Below are 26,295 nucleotides of genomic sequence, written 5' to 3'. Positions count from 1 at the left end.
TTATGGATCTTAAATGACTGAGGCAAAGCCAGCCGAAAAGCAATGGAATTCACGACAGCCACAATCGTGTAAGGGCCAATTAACCTAGGGCCCAATTTCCACGAGGGAACTCTCAGCTTAATATTTTTCGAGGACAACCAAAGTCAATCACCCACACACAGGTCCGGACCTTCCACACGTCTCCGATCAGCCGCATTCTTATACCTGGAACCCATCCTCTTTAATTTTCAAGAACTCCTTGCCATATGGACGTGATGGATGAAGAAAACCTCTCTTCAGGAACACCTGAGGAATCCCTCCTATTAAATGAACTAGATTGAGGATGAAAACCATATGCCCCGAAAAACGGGGACTTACCAGTAGACTCATGAGTACGATTGTTTATAGCAAATTCAGCTAACAGTAAGTACTTAACCCAGTCCTCCTGATTCTCTGAGATGAAACACCTGAGATAAGTCTCAAGATTTTGATTTACACGTTCAGTCTGACCATTGGATTGAGGATGAAAAGCTGAAGAAAACGACAAATGAGTCCCCAGCCGGCTGCAGAAAGCCCTCCAAAACTTAGAAATAAACTGCACCCCACGGTCTGAGACCATATCTGAAGGAATACCATGCAGTCTCACAACCTCCTTAATAAAGACCTGTGCCAAAGTCTTAGCATTTGGTAATGCGGGGAGCGCAATGAAATGAGACATCTTGCTAAATCTATCAACTACGACTAAACTAACTGTTTTACCCTCCGAAACCGGTAAGTCAGTGATGAAATCTATTGACAAATGAGTCCAAGGTCTATTGGGAATCTGCAAAGGTTGGAGAGACCCAGACGGGCGAGAACGAGAGGACTTGGAACGCGCACACACACACTGCAGGCAGCGACATATTCCTGTACATCATGTCTTATCCCATACCACCAAAAACGCTGAGTGAGTAGGTCCGCGGTAACCTTACTTCCAGGGTGTCCGGCCAAAACTGAGTCATGATGCTCATTTATGACCCTGAGACGAAGATTAGCTGGAACAAAAAGTTTACCTAACGGACAGGCTGCTGGGGCGTCCCCCTGTGCCTCTACCACCTCTCTCTCAAGATCAAAATTAATTGCGGCGACTAAAATACCCTTCTGTAGTATAGGACCTGGTTCACAAATTATTCCCACCCCCCGTGAAACAACGGGATAACGCATAAGCCTTGACATTCTTATTTCCTGGCCGGTACGTATTGTAGAAATTGAACTTGGCGAAGAACAGAGACCACCTTGCCTGCCTAGGTGTAAGACGCTTTGCAGATTCTAAACACAACAGATTTTTGTGATCTGTGATCACCATGACAGGGTGAAGTGCTCCCTCCAAAAAATGACGCCATTCCTCAAATGCCCATTTAATTGCCAACAGTTCCCTGTTACCAATGTCATAATTCTCCGTAGGAGATAATTTTTTCGAGAAAAATGCACACGGACGCCACATACTCGGAGAAATCCCCTGAGACAATACAGCTCCCACCCCTACCTCAGAGGCATCCACCTCTACCACAAATGGCTGAGAGATGTCATGCTGTATTAATATGGGTGCAGTGGAAAAACACTTTTTCAAAGTTTCAAAAGCTTTACAGGTCGCACTGGACCATACGGAAAAATCCGTGCCTCTCTTGGTCATGTCTGTCAATGGTTTCGCTACCAATGAAAAGTCTTTAATAAATTTGCGATAGAGATTTGCAAAACCTAAAAACCTCTGTAAAGCCTTAAGGTCCTCAGGACGATCCCACTCCAAGACCGCCCTGACCTTAGCCAGATCCATACGAAAACCTGTGGAGGATAAGAAATAACCCAGAAATGGAATCTCTTTAAAAATCTCTTTAAGAATCTCTTTAAGAATCTCTTAAAAAATAGTGAGGAAAGAATGGTTGTAGATGACGAGGAAAAAGCTAACATATTAAACACCTTCTTCTCCACGGTATTCACGGTGGAAAATGAAATGCTAGGTGAAATCCCAAGAAACAATGAAAACCCTATATTAAAGGTCACCAATCTAACCCAAGAAGAGGTGCGAAACCGGCTAAATAAGATTAAAATAGATAAATCTCTGGGTCCGGATGGCATACACCCACGAGTACTAAGAGAACTAAGTAATGTAATAGATAAACCATTATTTCTTATTTTTAGTGACTCTATAGCGACAGGGTCTGTTCCGCAGGACTGGCGCATAGCAAATGTGGTGCCAATATTCAAAAAGGGCTCTAAAAGTGAACCTGGAAATTATAGGCCAGTAAGTCTAACCTCTATTGTTGGTAAAATATTTGAAGGGTTTCTGAGGGATGTTATTCTGGATTATCTCAATGAGAATAACTGTTTAACTCCATATCAGCATGGGTTTATGAGAAATCGCTCCTGTCAAACCAATCTAATCAGTTTTTATGAAGAGGTAAGCTATAGGCTGGACCACGGTGAGTCATTGGACGTGGTATATCTCGATTTTTCCAAAGCGTTTGATACCGTGCCGCACAAGAGGTTGGTACACAAAATGAGAATGCTTGGTCTGGGGGAAAATATGTGTAAATGGGTTAGTAACTGGCTTAGTGATAGAAAGCAGAGGGTGGTTATAAATGGTATAGTCTCTAACTGGGTCGCTGTGACCAGTGGGGTACCGCAGGGGTCAGTATTGGGACCTGTTCTCTTCAACATATTCATTAATGATCTGGTAGAAGGTTTACACAGTAAAATATCGATATTTGCAGATGATACAAAACTATGTAAAGCAGTTAATACAAGAGAAGATAGTATTCTGCTACAGATGGATCTGGATAAGTTGGAAACTTGGGCTGAAAGGTGGCAGATGAGGTTTAACAATGATAAATGTAAGGTTATACACATGGGAAGAGGGAATCAATATCACCATTACACACTGAACGGGAAACCACTGGGTAAATCTGACAGGGAGAAGGACTTGGGGATCCTAGTTAATGATAAACTTACCTGGAGCAGCCAGTGCCAGGCAGCAGCTGCCAAGGCAAACAGGATCATGGGGTGCATTAAAAGAGGTCTGGATACACATGATGAGAGCATTATACTGCCTCTGTACAAATCCCTAGTTAGACCGCACATGGAGTACTGTGTCCAGTTTTGGGCACCGGTGCTCAGGAAGGATATAATGGAACTAGAGAGAGTACAAAGGAGGGCAACAAAATTAATAAAGGGGATGGGAGAACTACAATACCCAGATAGATTAGCGAAATTAGGATTATTTAGTCTAGAAAAAAGACGACTGAGGGGCGATCTAATAACCATGTATAAGTATATAAGGGGACAATACAAATATCTCGCTGAGGATCTGTTTATACCAAGGAAGGTGACGGGCACAAGGGGGCATTCTTTGCGTCTGGAGGAGAGAAGGTTTTTCCACCAACATAGAAGAGGATTCTTTACTGTTAGGGCAGTGAGAATCTGGAATTGCTTGCCTGAGGAGGTGGTGATGGCGAACTCAGTTGAGGGGTTCAAGAGAGGCCTGGATGTCTTCCTGGAGCAGAACAATATTGTATCATACAATTATTAGGTTCTGTAGAAGGACGTAGATCTGGGTATTTATTATAATGGAATATAGGCTGAACTGGATGGACAAATGTCTTTTTTCGGCCTTACTAACTATGTTACTATGTTACTATGTTACTCTTTGACCGCGAACATGCATTTCTCAAGTTTGGCAAACAGTTTATTGTCCCTGAGTACCTGAAGGACCTGCCGTACATGATTTTGATGTGACTCGAGGTCAGGGGAATAAATTAAGATGTCATCGAGATATACCACCACAAACCTTCCTATTAAGTGACTAAGTATATCATTGACAAAGTGTTGAAACACAGCAGGAGCATTACTTAACCCAAAAGGCATAACCAAGTTCTCGTAATGTCCCTCTGGAGTATTAAACGCTGTCTTCCATTCATCCCCCTCCTTCATCCGAATGAGATTATATGCCCCCCTGAGATCTAATTTGGAGAACCATTTAGCCCCCACAATTTGGTTAAAGAGGTCCGGAATAAGAGGGAGCGAGAAAGAATTCCGGACCGTAATTTGATTTAATTCACGGAAGTCTAAGCATGGGCGTAAACCCCGTCCTTCTTAACAAAGAAGAACCTGGCAGCAATGGGTGATGACGAGGGTCTGATATGACCCTTGGCCAGACTCTCCGTGATATAGTCCTTCATGGCCTGTCTCTCTGGGGCAGAGATGTTGTATAGCCTACTCTTAGGCAGTTTAGCACCAGGAATGAGACGTATGGCGCAATCATAAGGACGGTGTGGAGGTAGCTCTCGACTCCCCTCCTCAGAGAATACATCCTCAAAATCTAAGATGAACTTGAGAACTCAATCCGGCCAGCCGAGTACCCAGGCAATGTTCCTGGCAAAACTCACTCCATCTAGTAATCTCCCGAGTCTGACAGTCTAACACCGGGTTGTGTAACGTGATCCATGGTAAATCGAGAACTACAGGCGACGGGAAACCCCCCAACACATAACAATCTAATGACTCAGAGTGCAACGCCCCTATTTGTAGGCTCACCCCACGGACGATCTGAGTGAAAGTCCCCCTGGCTCAAAGCTGCAGAATCAATGGCAATTATAGGTATGGGTCTAGACAACTCTTGAGTCTTAAGCCCATGTGCCTGAACAAACCCAGCATCAATTAAATTAAACCCTGCCCCAGAGTCCAGAAAGGCAGATACATTGAACCTACTTTCACCAAGACGAATCTCAGCTGGTAGGAAAAATTGTGGCTTACCTAAGGAGGAAATTAGTACACCTGAGTTGCCAACCTCCCCGCAACCCAGGCTCAATAGTTTTCTGGCGGTTTTCTAGAAGGACACACATTCACATAATGACCCCTTCTTCCACAAAAAAAACATGCACCTCCCTTAAGCCGTACTACTGCAGCCCCCTTAGAACGAGAGGCGCCACCCAACTGCATAGGTTCTCCTAGAGACTCAGATTCTGGTGAGTCCACATCTGAATTACCCTTGAATAGCGGCGATTCATTAAGTCTCTGGCACAGGCGGCGGTCCACACGGATCGCAAGAGATATAGCTACCTCCAGTGTGGTTGGTGTCTCCTGTAGGGCGAAGGCATCTTTTACTTTATCAGATAGGCCCTGATATAATTGACTGCGGAGTGCAGGGTCATACCACATTGTGTCAGTAGCCCATCTCCGAAACTCAGAGCAGTACTCCTCTACTGGCCGGTCTCCCTGTGTAAGATGGCGTATTGTGGACTCAGCGAGGGAGACGCGGTCAGGATCATCATACACTTGACCTAAGGCTCGAAAAAACTCCTCCACAGTCCGTAATGGCAAAGCGTCAGCAGGAAGTGAAAATGCCCAGGCCTGAGGGTCACCTTGTAGGAGCGATACTATAATTCCAACCCTCTGCTCCTCTGAACCTGAAGTGTGAGGACGCAACCTAAAATACAATTTACAGGCCTCCCTGAATGTAACAAATTTGTTATGCCCCCTAGAGAACCTGTCAGGTAGCGCAATTTTAGGCTCCAGCGAAGCTTGTGGAGGTGTAGCAACCCCTGCAGTGGCCACTGGAGTGCGCTGTACAACCGCCGAGCGGAAGTCAGCCACCTCTAGACTGAGTTGCTGCATTTGTCCAGCTAAGGCAGCAATGGGGTCCATATTGGACCAAGACTGTTGTCTGAGCAAATGACTGCAGGATTTAATTTGCTCAGCAACAGTATTCTTGAGTTGCACACAGGTCTGGATAGGATGCATTCAGATGCAAGTAAATCACCAAATTACTCTTTTTTCCAGGCAGTAGTCAAGCACATAGACAAGCTACCTCCTGACCAGCAGATGTATGTAATGCAAGCCTGCCAGTTTGCCCTAGCGCAGGTTAGCTCCCAAGGCCCTCCACCCACTATGGTATTTCCTCCCGCGCCTGCCCCCCCTCCAGCCACTGTCCCTCCGCCCCCTCCTATACAATACCAGCTTCTTGCCCCGTACCAGCTTCCTGCCCAGTACCAGTTCCCAACCACATCGTCGGTGCCTCCACTCCCTGCCCAACCTCTACTCCCTGCCCACTACCACCAGTTTCCTTCCACAGCCATCATGCCCCAAACACAACCCTCTTCTCCACTCACCACCTCTTCTGCCTCCCAATCCCTCCACTCTGCCCCTCAAACCTTCCAAATTCCCAACAGTACTTCCGGTTTTATGTCCACCCATTCTCTTTCTTTCTCCACACCTTCACCCTCTGTTTTACCTCTTGATTTGTCACCACCACCACAATTCTCTCTCCACACTCCCAATGTCGAAGTGTCCCAATCTGATAGCCCCTCCAGTATTCTCTCCACCCCACACTACCTAAATTTACACATTTTTTTGTGTAAAACAATTGTAAATAAACTATTTTTTGGTTTAAAAATTGTGTCTTTCATTTATTAAATTATAAGGTTAAATATTTTGGCTAAAACAAGGTAAAATACTTTGGGTAAAACAGGTACAATACATTGGGTAAAATCCAACCAGGGACAATACTTTGGGTACAACAGGTAAAATACATTGGGTAAAATCCAACCAGGTACAATACTTTGGGTAAAACAAGGTCCAATAGTTTGGGTAACAAGGGTCAAGACAAAGTTTTCAAACTATCTCATCCTGCAAGTGTACACTTCCTTGAGGTGAAATAAAGTATTCCGCAAATGTGTCCCTCATTTTGAAAAAAACTGACACAGGACTTCTAAAAGTAATGTTATTATAATCATTCAAGGTGGTTTCTTCAAAGTGGTCATCAATAGCAATCTGTTCTTTGCATATGACAAAATTGTGCAGGACCACAAAAGCTTTTACCACCTCATCAACAGCGTCAGCCTTCAGATTTATAGCGGTCAACAGAACTCACCATTTCGCTGTTAGAATCCCAAAAGCGCACTCCACCATTCTTCGAGCTCGTGTTAGGCGGTAATTAAAGACTTTTTTTGTGGGCGTCAAAGCACTACTTGCGTATGGCTTCAGCAGGTGCATACGCAGAGCCATATGCAGCAGGTTTAACGATGCTGATATGTTTCCCGTCCACTGCACCCAAGCAACTGTGAAACTGACAAATTTGTTGGAATTTTTCAGCAATCTCCAGCCAACTCTCCTTTTGTGGCATGTGGTATAAATTCACCATGTACAGAGTCCCACAATGCACGGCAGGTGTGCTTCACAATTCCGAATATAGTGGAAATCCCAAGTCTGAACTGAAAATGGAGTGCTGAAAGGGATTCTCCAGTTGCAAGGAATCTGTGAAAACAAACAAGGCAATAATTAGTACAAAATACCAGCAACAACATTTCAGTTACAAGTCTGATTTAACAGTGGGAGATACAATAAAAAGGGCTTACCTAAGAGTCACCATCAGACGCTCCGCCTGTGAAACTGAGAAGCGGCAATATGTGTCACTTCTTGCGATGAGGTGTCCAATCCGTTCCACCAACAAGTCGAAGTTCTCTGCTTTCATATTCACATCGCTGAAAAACTTCTCGGGGTTTCCTCTTAACTCCATGTATAAAGTAGAATACACCCCACGCGTCATTCTCTGTGCCGTGATTGGGTGGATCCAAAAACGTCGTCGGCGCAGACGCATGATGCACTGTCTTTCTCTCTCGCTCCTTCTCCAAAACAATCGCTTCCAGACGATTCGCCTCAAAAGTTAAATCCACATAAATCTTCAGAATGTTTGTCATCACGCCTTCCATTTTCGCCACTTGCTCTCCAACCTGTCCAAGATGGGCTGTAGGAACACTGTATATATAGGTTTTTCAGTAGCCAATCACGTTTGGGAGCCTCCCATGGGTGTTTTTAAAAAACGGATCTGTCGTAATCCTCGTAAAACGGAGGAAATGGATGAAAAACTGATGCGACGGATCCAGATTTTTGCCGGATCCGCTAGACGATCCAACAGAAAAACGGATCTGTCGCATCAGTTTTTCACAATTTTTGCCAGATCCATCTATTCGTCGTACCGCTGGATAGCTTCTGACAGCAAAAACCTGATGTGTGAAAGCAGCCTTAATATTTGCTTTTTTTTCTGGTGTTTTTCTTGTAATATAGGAAAGCGTAGGGCCAGAAGTAAACCCCATAAAATACTGTACATGGAGACTTTGGTATCAAGTACCATATTTTTTGGACAATAAGGCGCACTTTTTTCCTCCAAAATTTTAGAAAACGGGGCATCTTATAGTTCAGATGTACCTTATAGTGGCTATGGGCAGGGGGAAGCGGCAGAGACTGAGGAGTAGGTTACAGGAGGCAGAAGACAGCGGCTGCAGCTAACACATGTGCCCGCAGTTAAAGAACATGAATATTCATTGCTCCCCACGCCCATAGTCTCTGTCACCTCCATTAACTGTAACCAGCTTCTAGAGATAAAAGGGACTAGGGGCCTGTGGAGCAGTGAATATTCATTCTCTTTAACCCCTTCAAGTCGCGGCCCTTTTTCATTTTTGCGTTTTCGTTTTTCACTTCCCTCCTTCCCTGAGCCATACCTTTTTTATTTTTCCATCAGTATGGTCATGTGAGGGCTTATTTTTTCTGAGACAAGTTGTACTTTTGAACGACACCACTGGTTTTACCATGTCTTTTACTAGAAAACGGAAAAAAATTCCAAGTGCGCTGAAATTGCAAAAAAAGTGCAATCCCACACTTGTTTTTTGTTTGGCTTTTTTGCTAGGTTCACTAAATGCTAAAACTAACCAGCCATTATGATTCTCTAGGTCATTACGAGTTCATAGACACCTAACATGACTAGGTTATTTTTTAAGTGGTGAAAAAAAAATCCAAACTTTGCTAAAAAAAAAAAAAAAGTGCCATTTTCCGATACCCGTAGCGTCTCCATTTTTCGTGATCTGGGGTCGGGTGAGGGCTTATTTTTTGCGTGCCAAGCTGATGTTTTTAATAATACCATTTTTGCGCAGATACGTTCTTTTGATCGCCCGTTATTGCATTTTAATGCAATGTCGCAGTGACCAAAAAAACGTAATTCTGGCGTTTCGGATTTTTTTCTCGCTACGCCGTTTAGCGATCAGGTTAATGCTTTTTTTAATTGATAGATCGGGCGATTCTGAACACGGCGATACCAAACATGTATGTTTGATTTTTTTTTTATTGTTTTATTTAGGATGGGGCGAAAGGGGGGTGATTTAAACTTTTATATTTTTTATATTTTTTTCATATTTTTAAAAACATTTTTTTTTACTTGTGCCATGCTTCAATAGCCTCCATGGGAGGCTAGAAGCTGGCACCACTTGATCGGCTCAGCTACATAACAGCGATCATCAGATCGCTGCTATGTAGCTGAAATGCAGGTGTGCTGTGAGCGCCGACCACAGGGGGGCGCTCACAGCAGGCCTGCATCAGTAACCATAGAGGTCTTAAGGACCTCTATGGTTACCTTCCTGATGCATCGCCGACCCCCGATCATGTGACGGGGGTCGGCGATGACGTCATTTCCGGCCGGAAGCGGTAGGTAAATGCCGCTGTCTGTGTTTGACAGCGGCATTTAACAGGTTAATAGCGGCGGGTGAATAGCGATTTCACCCGCCGCTATTGCGCGCACATGTCAGCTGTACAAAACAGCTGACATGTCGCGACTTTGATGTGGGCTCACCGCCGGAACCCACATCAAAGGGGGTGACACGGCATGCGCAGTACTAGTACGGCGCATGTCGTGAAGGGGTTAATAGCGGGCACACATGGTCGCCCAACTACTATTAAAGAAAATTAATATTCACTGCTCCCTACTCCCATAGTCCCTACTTCCATAGGTGTGAGGAGCAGAGAATATTCTGGCAGCTGACATCTACGTGTGGAGGCTGCTTACACGCTGTGCGCTGCTTACACTATGAAATCAACTGATGGCATCAGAACAGGATGCCATGCAGAGGGAAGGCGAGTAAAATCGTTTTTTTTCTATGTGAGTGGCGTGATGGGGGCCATGTATACTAGGATAGAGGAGCAGCTATACCAGGATAATGATGTCAACCATGTATACCAAGATGGGGATGGTGGCCATGTATATTAAGCTGGGGATGGGTGCCATTTATACTAGGATGGGAGCTATGTATAACAGGATGGCGATAGGGGCCATGTATACCAGGAAGGGGGGCCATGTATACCAGGATGGGGATGGGGGCCAGCCATATATACCAGGAAGGGGGGCCATATACAACTGGATGAGGACATACATACCATGATAGAGATCATATATACTGAATGGAGCCACATACAGTTAGGGCCAGAAATATTTGGACAGTGACACAAGTTTTGTTATTTTAGCTGTTTACAAAAACATGTTCAGAAATACAATTATATATATAATATGGGCTGAAAGTGCACACTCCCAGCTGCAATATGATAGTTTCCACATCCAAATCGGAGAAAGGGTTTAGGAGTCATAGCTCTGTAATGCATAGCGTCCTCTTTTTCAAGGGACCAAAAGTAATTGGACAATGGACTCTAAGGGCTGCAATTAACTCTGAAGGCGTCTCCCTCGTTAACCTGAAATCAATGAAGTAGTTAAAAGGTCAGGGGTGGATTCCAGGTGTGTGGTTTTGCATTTGGAAGCTGTTGCTGTGAGCAGACAACATGCGGTCAAAGAAACTCTCAATTGAGGTGAAGCAGAACATCCTGAGGCTGAAAAAAAAGAAAAAATCCATCAGAGAGATAGCAGACATGCTTGGAGTAGCAAAATCAACAGTTGGGTACATTCTGAGAAAAAAGGAATTGACTGGTGAGCTTGGAACTCAAAAAGGCCTGGGCGTCCACGGATGACAACAGTGGTGGATGATCGCCGCATACTTAATTTGGTGAAGAAGAACCCGTTCACAACATCAACTGAAGTCCAGAACACTCTCAGTGAAGTAGGTGTATCTGTCTCTAAGTCAACAGTAAAGAGAAGACTCCATGACAGTAAATACAAAGGGTTCACATCTAGATGCAAACCATTCATCAATACCAAAAATAGACAGGCCAGAGTTAAATTTGCAGAAAAACACCTCAAGAAGCCAGCTCAGTTCTGGAAAATTATTCTATGGACAGATGAGACAAAGATCAACCTGTACCAGAATGATGGGAAGAAAAAAGTTTGGAGAAGAAAGGGAACGGCACATGATCCAAGGCACACCACATCCTCTGTAAAACATGGTGGAGGCAACGTGATGGCATGGGCATGCATGGCTTTCAATGGCACTGGGTCACTTGTGTTTATTGATGACATAAGAGCAGACAAGAGTAGCCGGATGAATTCTGAAGTGTACCGGGATATACTTTCAGCCCAGATTCAGCCAAATGCTGCAAAGTTGATTGGACGGCGCTTCATAGTACAGATGGACAATGACCCCAAGCATACATCCAAAGCTACCCAGGAGTTCATAAGTGCCAAAAAGTGGAACATTCTGCAATGGCCAAGTCAATCTCCAGATCTAAACCCAATTGAGCATGCATTTCACTTGCTCAAATCCAGACTTAAGACGGAAAGACCCACAAACAAGCAAGACCTGAAGGCTGCGGCTGTAAAGGCCTGGCAAAGCATTAAGAAGGAGGAAACCCAGCTTTTGGTGATGTCCATGGGTTCCAGACTTAAGGCAGTGATTGCCTCCAAAGGATTTGCAACAAAATATTGAAAATAAAAATATTTTGTTTGGGTTATGTTTATTTGTCCAATTACTTTTGACCTCCTAAAATGTGGAGTGTTTGTAAAGAAATGTGTACAATTCCTACATTTTCTATCAGATATTTTTGTTCAACCCTTCAAATTAAACGTTACAATCTGCACTTGAATTCTGTTGTAGAGGTTTCATTTCAAATCCAATGTGGTGGCATGCAGAGCCCAACTCGCGAAAATTGTGTCACTGTCCAAATATTTCTGGCCCTAACTGTATACCAGGATTGGGAAATATATATATACACCAGGATGGGAGATATATATACAGAATTGGAAGACACTACTCCTATAACAGTGTCAGCAGCAGATCCCCCTCCCATAACAGTGCATCATGACCACATATTTTGCTTAAATTTTTTTCTATTTTCCTCCTCTAAAACCTAAGGGCATCTTATGGTCCGATGTGTCTTATAGTCCAAAAAATATGGTAATTTCTGTCCATGGTGTTTTTAAAAACAAAAAAAGCTTTTATAACGGTCTCAAACTTCTGTGTGTGAATCAGACATGAACTCTAGCGTGATAGAAGATTACAGTGCGGGGAAGACGGGAAACATTCATATAGACGGCCGGTGGTGATGGAGTCAGTGACGGACTCTGGACAAATCTGTTTCTAGATCCGAGGTAGAAGATGAAGATGTCGTCCTCATCATGAAGTAGTTATTTCTCCTGTCACGTGTAATGAATATCTCCTGCAGTACTGCTAATGCCGATTCCAGTGTCGGTATATGAGATGAGAATTAGCGTTATGGAAGATTAGTCTATGAGAAACCTATTCAGCTGCCGACTCCGAGGAACAAACTGCTTAGTGTCTGTGGCCTAAAATATATAGGCTGTATTAGTAGATGTCAAGGAAAAAACAATGTTGCAAAATAATAAAAATATAATTGCTGCTTGGGTCCCTCCAGTCTCTGTATTTTCTGGTGTGTCCTAACGAACTTGTGATTCCTACAGCCAATCAGATGCTGAAGCAGTGAGTAACATAGCCAGTGATTGGGAGTATAGAGATGTCTTAGTCAGCAATTCAACTTATGTTCCAGTCCATACAAAACTAGAGAATACAACATCTACACTACAAGTTCTATCTTCTTCTTGTTTCCCCCTTATTGTCTCTAGTAATTTTATTATTACGCGGAATTCTTTATAATGATCCATCATCTCATCTTCTTCCTATTCAGGTCCCTACAATATCATATCCTCTCTGTGAAGATCTTCTATATTAAGATAATTTTTTTGAACTACCCATCAAAAATGGATATGGGGAGGGACAAGATGGTGGAGAGGATATTACACCTCACCCTAGAGATCCTCTTCCGTCTTACTGGAGAGGTGAGAGATTTTGATGGCGTCACATTACATAATTTTTATTTATGGCAACAAAACTGTTGGATAGAACTCAAAAGGTGAAGAATCTGGAAATGTCTGTGGTGACATTTATTAATGTGTCTCTCATTAACCAGGTTTACACAGTAGTGAAGAAAACTTCTGTTGAGCGCTGTCAGACCCCTGAGTCTGGGGGATGGGAAAGACCCCTGAGCCCAATGACGTGGCCTCCACCTCACCCACTGATACATGAAGACATCAATGACCAGAAGATCCTAGAACTCACCTACAAGATGATTGAGCTGCTGACTGGAGAGGTAACACTGCTAGGAATGCTGGGACATTATATACTAATGCTATGAAGGGATGAGGGATGACGGTATCATTGTATGTGTCAGGTTCCTATAAGGTTTCAGGATGTCGCTGTCTATTTCTCCATGGAGGAGTGGGAGTATTTAGAAGTACACAATGATCTGTACGAGGATGTTCCCCAGACTCTCATGTCACCAGGTAATAGGATTAAATACACACGCCATATAATTATCTGTATCTGTACGAATTCAGTTCCTTGTATGTGTTTCCTCCAGTTCTATCCAGTAAGAGGACAATACCAGAGATATGTCCCCATCCTCTTCTTCCACTGGACTTTAAACAAGAAGATCCCAATGTCCCTCAGAATCATCAGGTAACATAGTAATATAGTTAGCAAGGCCGAAAAAAAACATTTGTCTATCTAGTTCAGCATATTTAATGTCAGAATAAATCCCCAGATCTACGTCCTTCTAAAGAACCTAATAACTGTAAGATACAATATTGTTATGCTCCAGGAACAATATTGATGGAGAGAAGGTGTCATGAGATCTCTCCTATGATGCGTAGATGGCTGTGAAGGTCTTCTGCTCAGTCTTGTTTTATCCACCAGTATTATATGTTTTAAACTTGTGTAATGAGAACGGTGGCGATGGCAGGATTAGCGCTGATCATAGATGTGACTTCTCCATCTTTCTGTGTCTCTCAATATTTGTTTCAGGGTGAAGATCTGACCCATATTAATACTACAGAGACATATTTGAGGGGTGATGAGTTTTGTAAAGAGGAGATTCCTACATATGACTACCCAGGTCAGTAATAACCACTAAATGCAGAGAAGTCACAGATTCTTCTCAATCACCGGCCGTGGCTGCTTTATCAGTGGTGTAGTCCGGATGTGTCACAATCGTGTTATCCCCATTTTGCCAGTAGAGCATAACATTCTCCTCCATCCGAAAATGTTTAAATGGCTTTTTGAAATTGTGAAAACCCTTTTGTATTGAGCTTACAACCTGCAGGATCCACCTACCTCCGGGGATTAGAACATGCTGACCATTATCTGCCCAGGTCTGTAAACGTCAAAGCCAAATAACTGTGTACGTAGAATGTGCTGACAAGATATTATGATGGGCTTGTAAAAGAAATCGAAGTGTAATGATGCTGTTGGCTTCCTAGATCCCTGATATCTTATTGGATGAATCTAGCTTCTCTCCCTTCTGTGCTGCTGAATGTGCTCATATGGTCCCTACAAGACCAGATCCAGTCTTTCTGGCCAAACTTCACTTTATCATCACCAACACTGCCTGCAGAATGAATAAGGCCGTGCTTTGTGACAGAAGCAGAGATGGCTGGTGCAGATCTCAGATGAAATGGGACACACCATTTTCACAAGCCACATGACAATATACAGAAAACCAGAGCAGTGGAAAACCCCATAAAGTGATTCCATTTTAGAAATTATAACCCTCAGTGAATTAATCTATAGTAGTGACTATTTTGACTCCACAGCCACTTTCTGGAAATTAGCACCCAGTGGATGTTGGAGAGTGAAAATTGCAAATATATCATTTTATTACTCACGACAGAGTGCCCAGATTGTGCTACAGGAGACACACACCGTAAATTAAGTGAGTTCTTCTCATTATAATAATGACAAATACATGGGTGCTAATTTTGGTTTGGGCACACTGCAAGGTTCCGAAGCAAGGGGAAGATTTGACTTTGTGAAAGTAAATATTGCTGGGTTGGTTTATAGAAGACGTATTGCTTTTCAAGAGCCTTTGAGCCACTAATAATATAGAAACCTCCGTTTTTTCCTTGGAGAGATGGTGGACCAGAGTGGGGTCTTGTCTTTTGTGAGATAAGTAGAAGTTGTTTGGTGGCTTTTTTATTCCATATTTGAGGGGGCAGAATGAACAAACAGTTGAACACCACACTCTACTGGGTCATCCTATGAGGTTTTCTATTAGATTGTGAACAGTCATTGTCTTGATGAATAATTCAATATTTCATAGAATCATAAAATGGTAGAGTTGGAAGGGACTTCCTCAGGCATCTAAACTGTTGTCTGTCCAGCTTCTATTTGAAGACTTCGATTGAAGGATAACTCGCTACATCTCATGGCAGCCTGTTCCACTCATTGATCATCCTCACTGTCAAAAGTTTTTTTCTAATATCTAATCTGTGTCTCCTCCAAACCTCCAGTTCAGTTTCATCCCATTGCTTCTAGTCTTTCCTGGTGCAAATGAGAATAAATCAATAAAGCTATTTTAACATTATTTACCATTTTTACAGATAGTTTAAGGAGAAATTTTCAAAAATATAAAGTTCAAGGATATTTTATTCAAAAATAAATTGTTTTATTCTTAGCAGATAACTGTACCAGGAGATCAGAGGGACAGCTGACGTCTTCAATTTTAAAATCAGAGGATCTTGAGATCCAACAGGATACATTTGAAGTGAGTGCCTTTATTCCAGATATACCATCATCCCTTCACAGCAAAGATTTGTCAGTTGATTCACTACCAACTACTAAGGAAAATCAAAGACTCAAAAGAGGCATTAAAAGAACTGCTCGTAAAGCAAGGAAGTCTTTTTCATGTTCAGAATGTGGGAAATTTTTTAATCAGAAGTCGAATCTTGATGAACACCAGAGAACCCACACAGGGGAGAAGCCTTTTTCATGTTCAGAATGTGGGAAATGCTTTAACCGGAAATGGAATCTTGATAAACACCAGAGAACCCACACAGGGGAGAAGCCTTTTTCCTGTTCAGAATGTGGAAAATGTTTTGCACAGAAATCTCACCTTGTTAGGCACCATAGAATGCACACAGGGGAGAAGCCTTTTTCATGCTTAGAATGTGAGAAATGTTTTGTAGAGAAATCACATCTTATTGAACATCTGAGACGCCACACAGGGGAGAAGCCTTTTTCCTGTTCAGAATGTGGGAAATGTTTTGTGAAGAAATCACAACTTGTTAGACACCATAGAATCCACACAGGGGAGAAGCATTTTCCATGTTATCAGTGTGGGAAATGTTTTACACAGAAATCAACTCTTTTATAAATAAACCTCAGAGAAGTCACAGAAGCGTTTTCATGTTCAGAATGTTGGAAATGTATTAACTGAAATTTGTATCTTCGTAAAGGGGTTGTCCACGGGTAGGACAATCCCTTGTTATTCCTCATGTTTGGTCTTATTAAAATAAAAACACTCTTACTCCCCTCCCATGCCGGCGCCATTCAAGCAGTGTCAGGACTTGCGTTCCTGGAGCTCACATGAGGTTTTTACATCACATGAGCCCTGCACCCAATCAGCACTGGCTTCACTGTGAAAATTACAACCTTTACTACAAAAAGATGCCCGCTTACAATCCATTTTTCCAGTCCTCCCACTACTGTGTTTTAGGCAGCCCCCAAATCTAAGAAGCATCATTGTCAGAAGCTTGCTGTCCTCCAACAGCTGCAGGAACCTTTCCTTGCAACCAGAAAATATGTAAAACCAGTCCATTTATATTGACCACGGACAAGATAAAAATCCCCAATTCACATCAGGACTACAAGGTACCAGGTACTATCAGCTGTGTCACTTCTAATGTGTACTTAATTATTTGTACTAAATGTCCAACTGAGGGTTTGTATGTAGTTGAGACAGGGCAGAAACTGAGAACAAGGATGAACTCTCATCGCCATACAATAAGAGCAAAAAGAATGGATCTACCTGTGGCAATACATTTTTATCTCCCAGATCATAGCATTATGGACATGAAATTACTTGTATTAAAAGGTAACTTCAAATCTCAGAAAGACAGAAGAATCTGGGAATATAAGCTGATGATGACCTTTGACACTCTCAGTGCAAGAATGAATGTGTCGCATGGATTTATGTCTTTTTACATCAACTAAGGAATTTGCTCCTCTGACCATGTGGGGTCATTATAACAGAACCAGGCCCCAATCAGAGGACAATAAAACATTCACACTCCTTATTTATGAACTGTTCCAATATTTATGGGTTTATCACCCACATAATGGTAATTCTGTCTTATCGATGGCATTTTTCTGTGCTGTGTTGTGCATAAATATGTGATTCTTCAGAATTTCTATTAGTCTATGCCTGATAAAGAGACCTGTGTAGTCTCGAAAGCTTGCAATTTGTAACCATCTTTTCAGTTAGCCATTAAAAGGTATCAACCACTGGGGACTCTGAATTCTACACAGATAGCAGTCATTATTAGCGATGAGCGAGCACTAAAATACTCAAGTACCCTTTTCTTCCCAATGTTAATATGTGGAAATTCTACAGTGGTAAAGCCTATGCACTAAGTGCAAGATCTAGCAAAAATTGAAATGAGGGTGTGATGACACAGCATTTTATCTTAATTAACCAGATGTCTATTTCCAGTAAGTCAGGAGGAGACTGTTATCTATATGACGACTTTTGAATTTATGCAATTGTTCTTCAGTTTAAGAACCATACACTTTTGTCATGAGTCTTAAACATTGATTTTTGATCATTTTGAATGGCTAGTGTTTGACTCTTATGGTACCGTCACACTGAAACGACGCTGCAGCGATACGACAACGATGTCGATCGCTGCAGCATTGCTGTTTGGTCGCTGGAGAGCTGTCACACAGACAGCTCTCCAGCGACCAACGATCCCGAAGTCCCCTGGTAACCAGGGTAAACATCGGGTTACTAAGCGCAGGGCCGCGCTTAGTAACCCGATGTTTATACTGGTTACCAGCGTAAACGTAAAAAAAACAAACAGTACATACTTACCTTCCGTGTCTGTCCTCCGGCGCTGTGCTTTCCTCTGCACTGTCAGCGCCGGTCAGCCGTAAAGCCGGAGGACACGGAAGGTAAGTATGTACTGTTTGTTTTGTGTGGAGTGTCAGCTTCCTAAGCTTGTCGTTACCTCCTTGGATAGTTTGCTGGTACTATTCTATGTGTTATTTGCCTGTTATTTGGTTAAAAAAAAGTATTGCCACACTGTTTTACCCTCATCCTGTGTTGTCTGAGTAGTATTATGCGCACGATAAAAGGAGAGCGGGAATTCAGTAGGATGAGCTCTGGTCCATCCAGTTTTCGTTAGTGGACTAGAGCACCCGCTGACCCCCATGTCTCCACAGGGGGACTGCAATACACTATGGAAGACACTTAGAGGATAACGTCGGGATACATTTTTTTGACAATTTTATAAAGATTGTGATGAGGCCCTCTCCCATGACTACCTCGTTGTGAATGCCAGTCTATAGATGACAACAAACAGTCTAAATTTGTCCAAAAATTCATAGAAAGCAACTATGATGACTGTGTAAGAGATTTATGTGACCACAAGGAGCCCTCCTTTCCAATAGATGATACGGACATGAGAAAACGACAAATAAAACAAGATGGGAAATAGCAAGAACTTAACTTGAGTGAAAGAGAGAATTTTCAAAACAGTGGTACTCTTACACTTCTAAAGCCTATGAACTATCAAAACTAAAAGAAGACAATGTGTGCATATACCCTAATGAAAATAAATAAGTAAAAAATTAAGTGCATTAAATAACATAGGGTAGAGGTGTATCTAGGTTTTCTGGCACTCGGGGCAAGAATTCAGTTTGGCGCCCCCCTCCACCAAGGACATATGCGATTTGCACTTAGTCTTCTACCCACAAGCTCCTCTCCCTAATGCTCTCAATGTTCAGTGACAAACTGAGAGAAGCAGGGAGAAAAGCTCGTTGTCACAGGACCACAAGTATGAAAATCGCATATGAGTGAAGTGTCCATGTGATGACTACTGGAACCTGCAGACTCACAACTATTGCACTGAACACTTAGGATTCTCCCTTGCCGGTGGACAGTCATGTCAGCACAAGCATGCAATTTGCATACTTCTGACCACATTCCGACTAAACATGTCTGACCTCGCTCAGTTCATTTTCATTGATTGAGGCCACACATGTCTAGTCAGCACGTGATGACATGTATGTAAATCACCAGCATGAGAGAATCCTGACAGCATGCAGGGCACACTGTGAGAATTCAGAAGTCTGCAGTCACAAAGAATGACTGCAGACTCATTACAAACCTGGACATCCCCTTTAATGCTCCTAACATAAATAAAAAGATGAGAATTAGTTAGTATCACAAATAATCTTTATATCCAGGTACCATATAGGTAACGTTGTCTCTGGAGTCCTTCTCCTTCTTTTTTTCATCTTGTCCAGACTCCATGATGAGTTTTCTCATCCACAGCCGTCTCTGCAGACTTCCATCTTCTCCGCTCTTTTGCAGAAAATCTCCACATGACGCCCTTAAAGATAGAAGTGTCATTATAATGCTCCTGAGTAAAAAAATGCCCCTCGTTATATTGTCTGCACAAAATATGACCCCCACATTGTCCCTCTTAAGGCACATGCTCTTTACACTGATCTCTCCTTTCCATACCGGCCCCCTCTTCACACTGTCCTCTCATACTGTGTTCCCCCTGTACTCTCTCATCACACTCCCCCCATCTTGGTATATTGTGCCCTCCTGGCTGTGCCCTTACACTGTCAATCCATGCTACACCCCCCTACTCAGTTTCTATTCAGTGCCCACTCACTTTTCTCATCCCATACTGTCTCCTCATACTATTTCCCTTTCTCCTCATACTGTCTTCTCACATCCCCCCTGTTCACCATACTGTCTCCTGATATATTTACCTCACTTTCTATACTGCCTGCTCACCTGACTTCCCGTTCTGTGTCTGCACACATCCCATCACCCTCACTCCTTGTACTCTGTCCACATACATTTTTCACAGCGCTACTCATACTGTGTCCACATACATTCCCCCGTTCACTCCCCATACTGTCTGCACCCATCACCCCATACTGTTTGCTCATATATGCCCCCCATACTGTTTCTTCATACATGCCCCCCATTCCCCAGTACTGTTTCCTCATACATGCCCCTCATTCCCCATACTATTTCCTCATACATGCCCCCCATTCCCCCATACTGTTTCCTGATACATGCCACCCATTGCCCCGTACTGTTTCCTCATATATGCCCCCATATCCCCCTTTGCTCTTCATTCTGTGTCCTCAAATCTCCCCCACACATTAAATCCCCCCATCCACACTCAAATTCTCCCCACACATAATAAATCCCCCCATCCCCCCTCAAATTCTCCCTACACATAATAAATCCCCCTATCCCCACCCAAATTCTCCCCACGCATAATAAATCCCCCCATCCCCACTCAAGTTGTCCTTCCCCCGTGCACTTAATCTTCTGTGTCTTCAGCTCCACTGGAGCACTTGCCACCAGTGTTCGCCTCTGAGTGATGTCAGCAGCATGATCACATGATCTGATCACGATGCTCGCGTTGCTCTGACCCGGCAGTCAGAGCCTCAACTGTACTCGCTTCTGTAAGATGTGAGTACATTTGATCCCTGGGCAGGGGCGGGCACTGACAGCTTGGGGCGCCTATGCAAGAAATGTGTCTGGGCCCCCCTCCTTTTTATGGCAAAAAAGATGCGTGTGTGTGTGTATGTATATATATATATGTATATCTATAATATAACGCTGGGAGCGTCACTCTGTCCGAAGCCTTTATAGACAGCGCAAGTGCCGGCGCAGTCTGGGCCTCACAGAGTGACGCTCCCAGGAGATCGCGGTATGCGTAAACACTGAACGCACACCGCGATCTCCACCGGAGAGTCAGGGACCGCCAGGAGGGTAAGTATATTCACCTGTCCCCCGTTCCAGCGCTGCGTGCGGCTCCGTCTCCCGGGTCCTCTGCTGTGACGTTCCCAGGTCAGAGGGCGCGATGACGCGCTTAATGCGCGCCGGCGCCGCCCTCTGACTGAACAGTCACAGCCAGAGGAGCCGGAAGATGGCGCGCAGTGCTGGAACGGGACAGACAGGTGAGTATAGCAAGTGCTGGGGGCCTGAGCTAGCGGTGAGTCCGGCACCTGACCCCCACAGCGTGCCGGTGTCCCCGCCTGCTCAGGCCCCCAGCACTCGGCGCCTAGCGACGATAGGTGAGTATGGTATTTTTTTTTTTATATATATATGGCAGCATACGGGGCATATATAATGGAGCATCTTATGGGGGGCATATAATACAATGGTGGCGCAGGATGGGAGCAGCACATGACAGAACGGGCGCAGGATGGCAGCAGCACATGACAGAACGGGCGCAGGATGGCAGCAGCACATGACAGAACGGGCACAGGATGGGAGCAGCACATGAGAGAACGGGCGCAGGATGGCAGCAGCACATGACAGAACGGGGGCGCAGGATGGCAGCAGCACATGACAGAATGGGGGCACAAGATGGGAGCAGCACATGACAGAACGGGCACAGGATGGGAGCAGCACATGACAGAACGGGGGCGCAGGATGGCAGCAGCACATGACAGAACGGGCGCAGGATGGGAGCAGCACATGACAACAGGGGCGCAGGATGGGAGCAGCACATGACAGAACGGGGGCGCAGGATGGCAGCAGCACATGACAGAACGGGGGAGCAGGATGGCAGCAGCACATGACAGAACTATACTTCTTCATATACATAGGGCTTACACAGCCCACTACACCAGCACCTCGCTCCCCCATTAAACTGAGTGCGCGCCAATTTTTGTATATACTGATACCGGCAGCAGGGCGCGGGAGCGCCGCTCAGTTCTTCTACCCACCAGTACCCACCTCAGGGCTGTTGTTGCGTCATTATACGCACTATCATCTGGCATTCAAGTGTGTGCCTTCGTCCACAAGGACCTTCTCCTCTCCCCCTCTATATGCACATTTAAGCGATAATATGATTAAGGCCCTGGTAGGGCCGAAACGTCATTATAATTACCTCTGGTCGCTTTCCTTGTACTATAATTGAACTTGTTAATAAACTTTCCATCACTTTGCAAATATACACATAGAGTGTGCGGTGTACTACACTTCTTCATGACAGAACGGGCGCAGGATGGCAGCAGCACATGACAGAACGGGCGCAGGATGGCAGCAGCACATGACAGAACGGGCGCAGGATGGGAGCAGCACATGACAGAACAGGGGCGCAGGATGGGAGTAGCATATGACAGAACGGGGGCGCAGGATGGCAGCAGCACATGACAGAACGGGGGAGCAGGATGGCAGTAGCACATGACAGAATGGGCGCAGGATGGGAGCAGCACATCACAGAACAGGGGCGCAGGATGGGAGCAGCATATGAAAGAACGGGGGCACAGGATGGGAGCAGCACATGACAGAACGGGGGCGCAGGATGGGAACAGCACATGACAGAACGGGCGCAGGATGGCAGCAGCACATGACAGAACGGGCGCAGGATGGTAGCAGCATATGACAGAACGGGCGCACGATGGGAGTAGCACATGACAGAACGGGGGCGCAGGATGGCAGCAGCACATGACAGAACGGGCGCAGGATGGGAGCAGCACATGACAGAACGGGGGCGCAGGATGGGAGCAGCACATGACAGAACGGGGGCGCAGGATGGCAGCAGCACATGACAGGATGGGAGCAGCACATGACAGAACAGGGGCGCAGGATGGGAGCAGCACATGAAAGAACGGGGGCACAGGATGGGAGCAGCACATGACAGAACGGGGGCACAGGATAGGAGCAGCACATGACAGAACGGGCGCAGGATGGCAGCAGCACATGACAGAACGGGCGCAGGATGGTAGCAGCACATGACAGAACGGGCGCACGATGGCAGCAGCACATGACAAAACGGGCGCAGGATGGGAATAGCACATGACAGAACGGGGGCGCAGGATGGCAGCAGCACATGACAGAACGGGCGCAGGATGGGAGCAGCACATGACAGAACGGGGGCGCAGGATGGGAGCAGCACATGACAGAACGGGGGCGCAGGATGGCAGCAGCACATGACAGAACAGGGGCGCAGGTTGGGAGCAGCACATGAAAGAACGGTGGCACAGGATGGGAGCAGCACATGACAGAACGGGGGCACAGGATGGGAGCAGCACATGACAGGATGGGAGCAGCAAATGACAGAATGGAGGCGCAGGATGGGTGCAGAACATGTCAGAATGGAGGCGCAGGATGGGTGCAGGATGGGAGCAGCACATGACAGAATGGGGGCGCAGGATGGGTGCAACACATGACAGAATGGGGGCGCAAGATGGGTGCAGAACATGTCAGAATGGAGGCGCAGGATGGGTGCAGAACATGTCAGAATGGGGGCGCAGGATGTGAGCAGCACATGTCACAATGGGGGCGCAGGATGGAAGCAGCACATGACAGAATGGGGGCGCAGGATGGGTGCAACACATGACAGAATGGGGGTGCAAAATGGGTGCAACACATGGCAGGATGGGGCGCAGGATGGGTGCAGCACATGACAGGATGGGGACGCAGGATGGAGCAGCACATGTCAGAATGGGGGTGCAGGATGGGAGCAGCACATGTTAGAATGGGGGTGCAGGATGGGTGCAGCACATGTCAGGATGGGGACGCAGGATGGAGCAGCACATACCAGGATGGAGACCATATATGTTGTGAATTCTGTGGCAGAGCTCCCTCCTGTGGTCACAAGTGGTACTTCGGCTGGTTCTCTCTGTGAGCTTCCGTTGGTGGAGGAAAGTGGTACTGCGGCTTCTGACTTTCCTTCCTCAGGTGATGTGGTGAAGTCGTTAGGTGCTGCTCTATTTAACTCCACCTAGTGCTTTGATCCTGGCCTCCATTCAATGTTCTAGTATTGGACCTGTTTCCTCCTGGATCGTTCCTGTGGCCTGCTGCTCTGCATAGCTAAGTTCCTTTTTGCTATTTGTTTGCTGTTTTTTTCTGTCCAGCTTGTCAATTTGTTTTTTACTGCTTGCTGGAAGCTCTGGGACGCAGAGGGTGTACCTCCGTGCCGTTAGTTCGGTGCGGAGGGTCTTTTTGCCCCCTTTGCGTGGTTTTTGTAGGGTTTTGTGTTGACCGCAAAGTTACCTTTCCTATCCTCGCTCTGTTCAGAAAGTTGGGCCTCACTTTGCTAAATCTATTTCATCTCTACGTTTGTCTTTTCATCTTAACGCACAGTCATTATATGTGGGGGCTGCCTTTTCCTTTGGGGTATTTCTCTGAGGCAAGGTAGGCTTATTTTCTATCTTCAGGCTAGCTAGTTTCTCAGGCCGTGCCGAGTTGCATAGGGAGCGTTAGGCGCAATCCACGGCAGCCTTTAGTGTGGTTGGAGAGGATTAGGGATTGCGGTCAACAGAGTTCCCACGTCTCAGAGCTCGTTCTTGTTTTTTGGGTTATTGCCAGTTCACTGTATGTGCGCTGACCTCTATGTCCATTGTGGTACTGAATTACCTTTCATAACAGTACTGGAGGCCAAAAGTACTAATGATTCCCAATAGAGGGAAAAAAGAAGTTCTGAGACCATTTTTTTTTCTTTGCACTGTGTTTTGCCTTTTTTTTCCCCTAGACATTTGGGTGGTTCAGGACACAGGTGTAGCAATGGATATTAAAGGTCTGTCTTCATGTGTGGATCAGCTCACGGCAAGAGTACAAAGTATTCAAGACTTTGTGGTTCAGAATTCTATGTTAGAACCGAGAATTCCTATTCCTGATTTGTTTTTTGGAGATAGAACTAAATTTCTGAGTTTCAAAAATAATTGTAAACTATTTCTGGCTTTGAAACCTCGCTCCTCTGGTGACCCAGTTCAACAAGTTAGGATCGTTATTTCTTTTTTGCGTGGCGACCCTCAGGACTGGGCATTTTCTCTTGCGTCAGGAGATCCTGCATTAAGTAATATCGATGCATTTTTCCTGGCGCTCGGATTGCTGTACGATGAGCCTAATTCTGTGGATCAGGCAGAGAAGAATTTGCTGGCTCTGTGTCAGGGTCAGGATGAAATAGAGGTATATTGTCAGAAATTTAGAAAGTGGTCCGTACTCACTCAGTGGAATGAAGGTGCGCTCGCAGCTATTTTCAGAAAAGGTCTCTCTGAAGCCCTTAAGGATGTCATGGTGGGATTTCCTATGCCTGCTGGTCTGAATGAATCTATGTCTTTGGCCATTCAGATCGGTCGACGCTTGCGCGAGCGTAAATCTGTGCACCATTTGGCGGTATTACCTGAGCTTAAACCTGAGCCTATGCAGTGCGATAGGACTTTGACCAGAGTTGAACGGCAAGAACACAGACGTCTGAATGGGCTGTGTTTCTACTGTGGTGATTCCACTCATGCTATCTCTGATTGTCCTAAGCGCACTAAGCGGTTCGCTAGGTCTGCCACCATTGGTACGGTACAGTCAAAATTTCTTCTGTCTGTTACCTTGATCTGCTCTTTGTCATCGTATTCTGTCATGGCATTTGTGGACTCAGGCGCTGCTCTGAATTTGATGGACTTGGAGTATGCTAGGCGTTGTGGGTTTTTCTTGGAGCCCTTGCAGTGTCCTATTCCATTGAGAGGAATTGATGCTACGCCTTTGGCCAAGAATAAGCCTCAGTACTGGACCCAGCTGACCATGTGCATGGCTCCTGCACATCAGGAGGTTATTCGCTTTCTGGTGTTGCATAATCTGCATGATGTGGCCGTGTTGGGGTTGCCATGGCTACAAGTCCATAATCCAGTATTAGATTGGAAATCCATGTCTGTGTCCAGCTTGGGTTGTCAGGGGGTACATGGTGATGTCCCATTTCTGACTATTTCGTCATCCACCCCTTCTGAGGTTCCTGAGTTCTTGTCTGATTACCGGGATTTATTTGATGAGCCCAAGTCCGATACCCTACCTCCGCATAGGGATTGTGATTGTGCTATCGATTTGATTCCTGGTAGTAAATTCCCAAAAGGTCGACTGTTTAATTTATCTGTGCCTGAGCACGCCGCTATGCGGAGTTATGTGAAGGAGTCTTTGGAGAAGGGGCATATTCGCCCGTCATCGTCGCCAATAGGAGCAGGGTTCTTTTTTGTAGCCAAGAAGGATGGTTCACTGAGACCTTGTATAGATTACCGCCTTCTAAATAAGATC

General features: G+C 45.0%; 1 protein-coding gene across 1 annotated transcript in view; it reads left to right on the top strand.

Annotated features, from left to right (window-relative positions):
• Nucleotides 1–17,532, top strand: part of LOC138663682 (oocyte zinc finger protein XlCOF8.4-like) — a 30,579-nt gene extending 13,047 nt beyond the window's left edge. The window contains exons 2-7 of the mRNA XM_069749977.1: nucleotides 12,862–13,012; nucleotides 13,144–13,323; nucleotides 13,405–13,516; nucleotides 13,594–13,691; nucleotides 14,037–14,127; nucleotides 15,689–17,532. Of these exons, the coding sequence (XP_069606078.1) occupies nucleotides 12,935–13,012; nucleotides 13,144–13,323; nucleotides 13,405–13,516; nucleotides 13,594–13,691; nucleotides 14,037–14,127; nucleotides 15,689–16,383 (1,254 nt within the window). The 5' untranslated portion in view covers nucleotides 12,862–12,934 and the 3' untranslated portion in view covers nucleotides 16,384–17,532. The remainder of the gene's footprint in view (nucleotides 1–12,861; nucleotides 13,013–13,143; nucleotides 13,324–13,404; nucleotides 13,517–13,593; nucleotides 13,692–14,036; nucleotides 14,128–15,688) is intronic.
• Nucleotides 17,533–26,295: the final 8,763 nt, after the last annotated feature.

Source organism: Ranitomeya imitator, chromosome 2, assembly GCF_032444005.1.
Source record: "Ranitomeya imitator isolate aRanImi1 chromosome 2, aRanImi1.pri, whole genome shotgun sequence".
In the NCBI taxonomy this organism is placed as follows: domain Eukaryota; kingdom Metazoa; phylum Chordata; class Amphibia; order Anura; family Dendrobatidae; genus Ranitomeya; species Ranitomeya imitator.
Note: the sequence above shows the minus strand (reverse complement) of the source record. Positions and strands in the feature narration are given on the sequence as shown.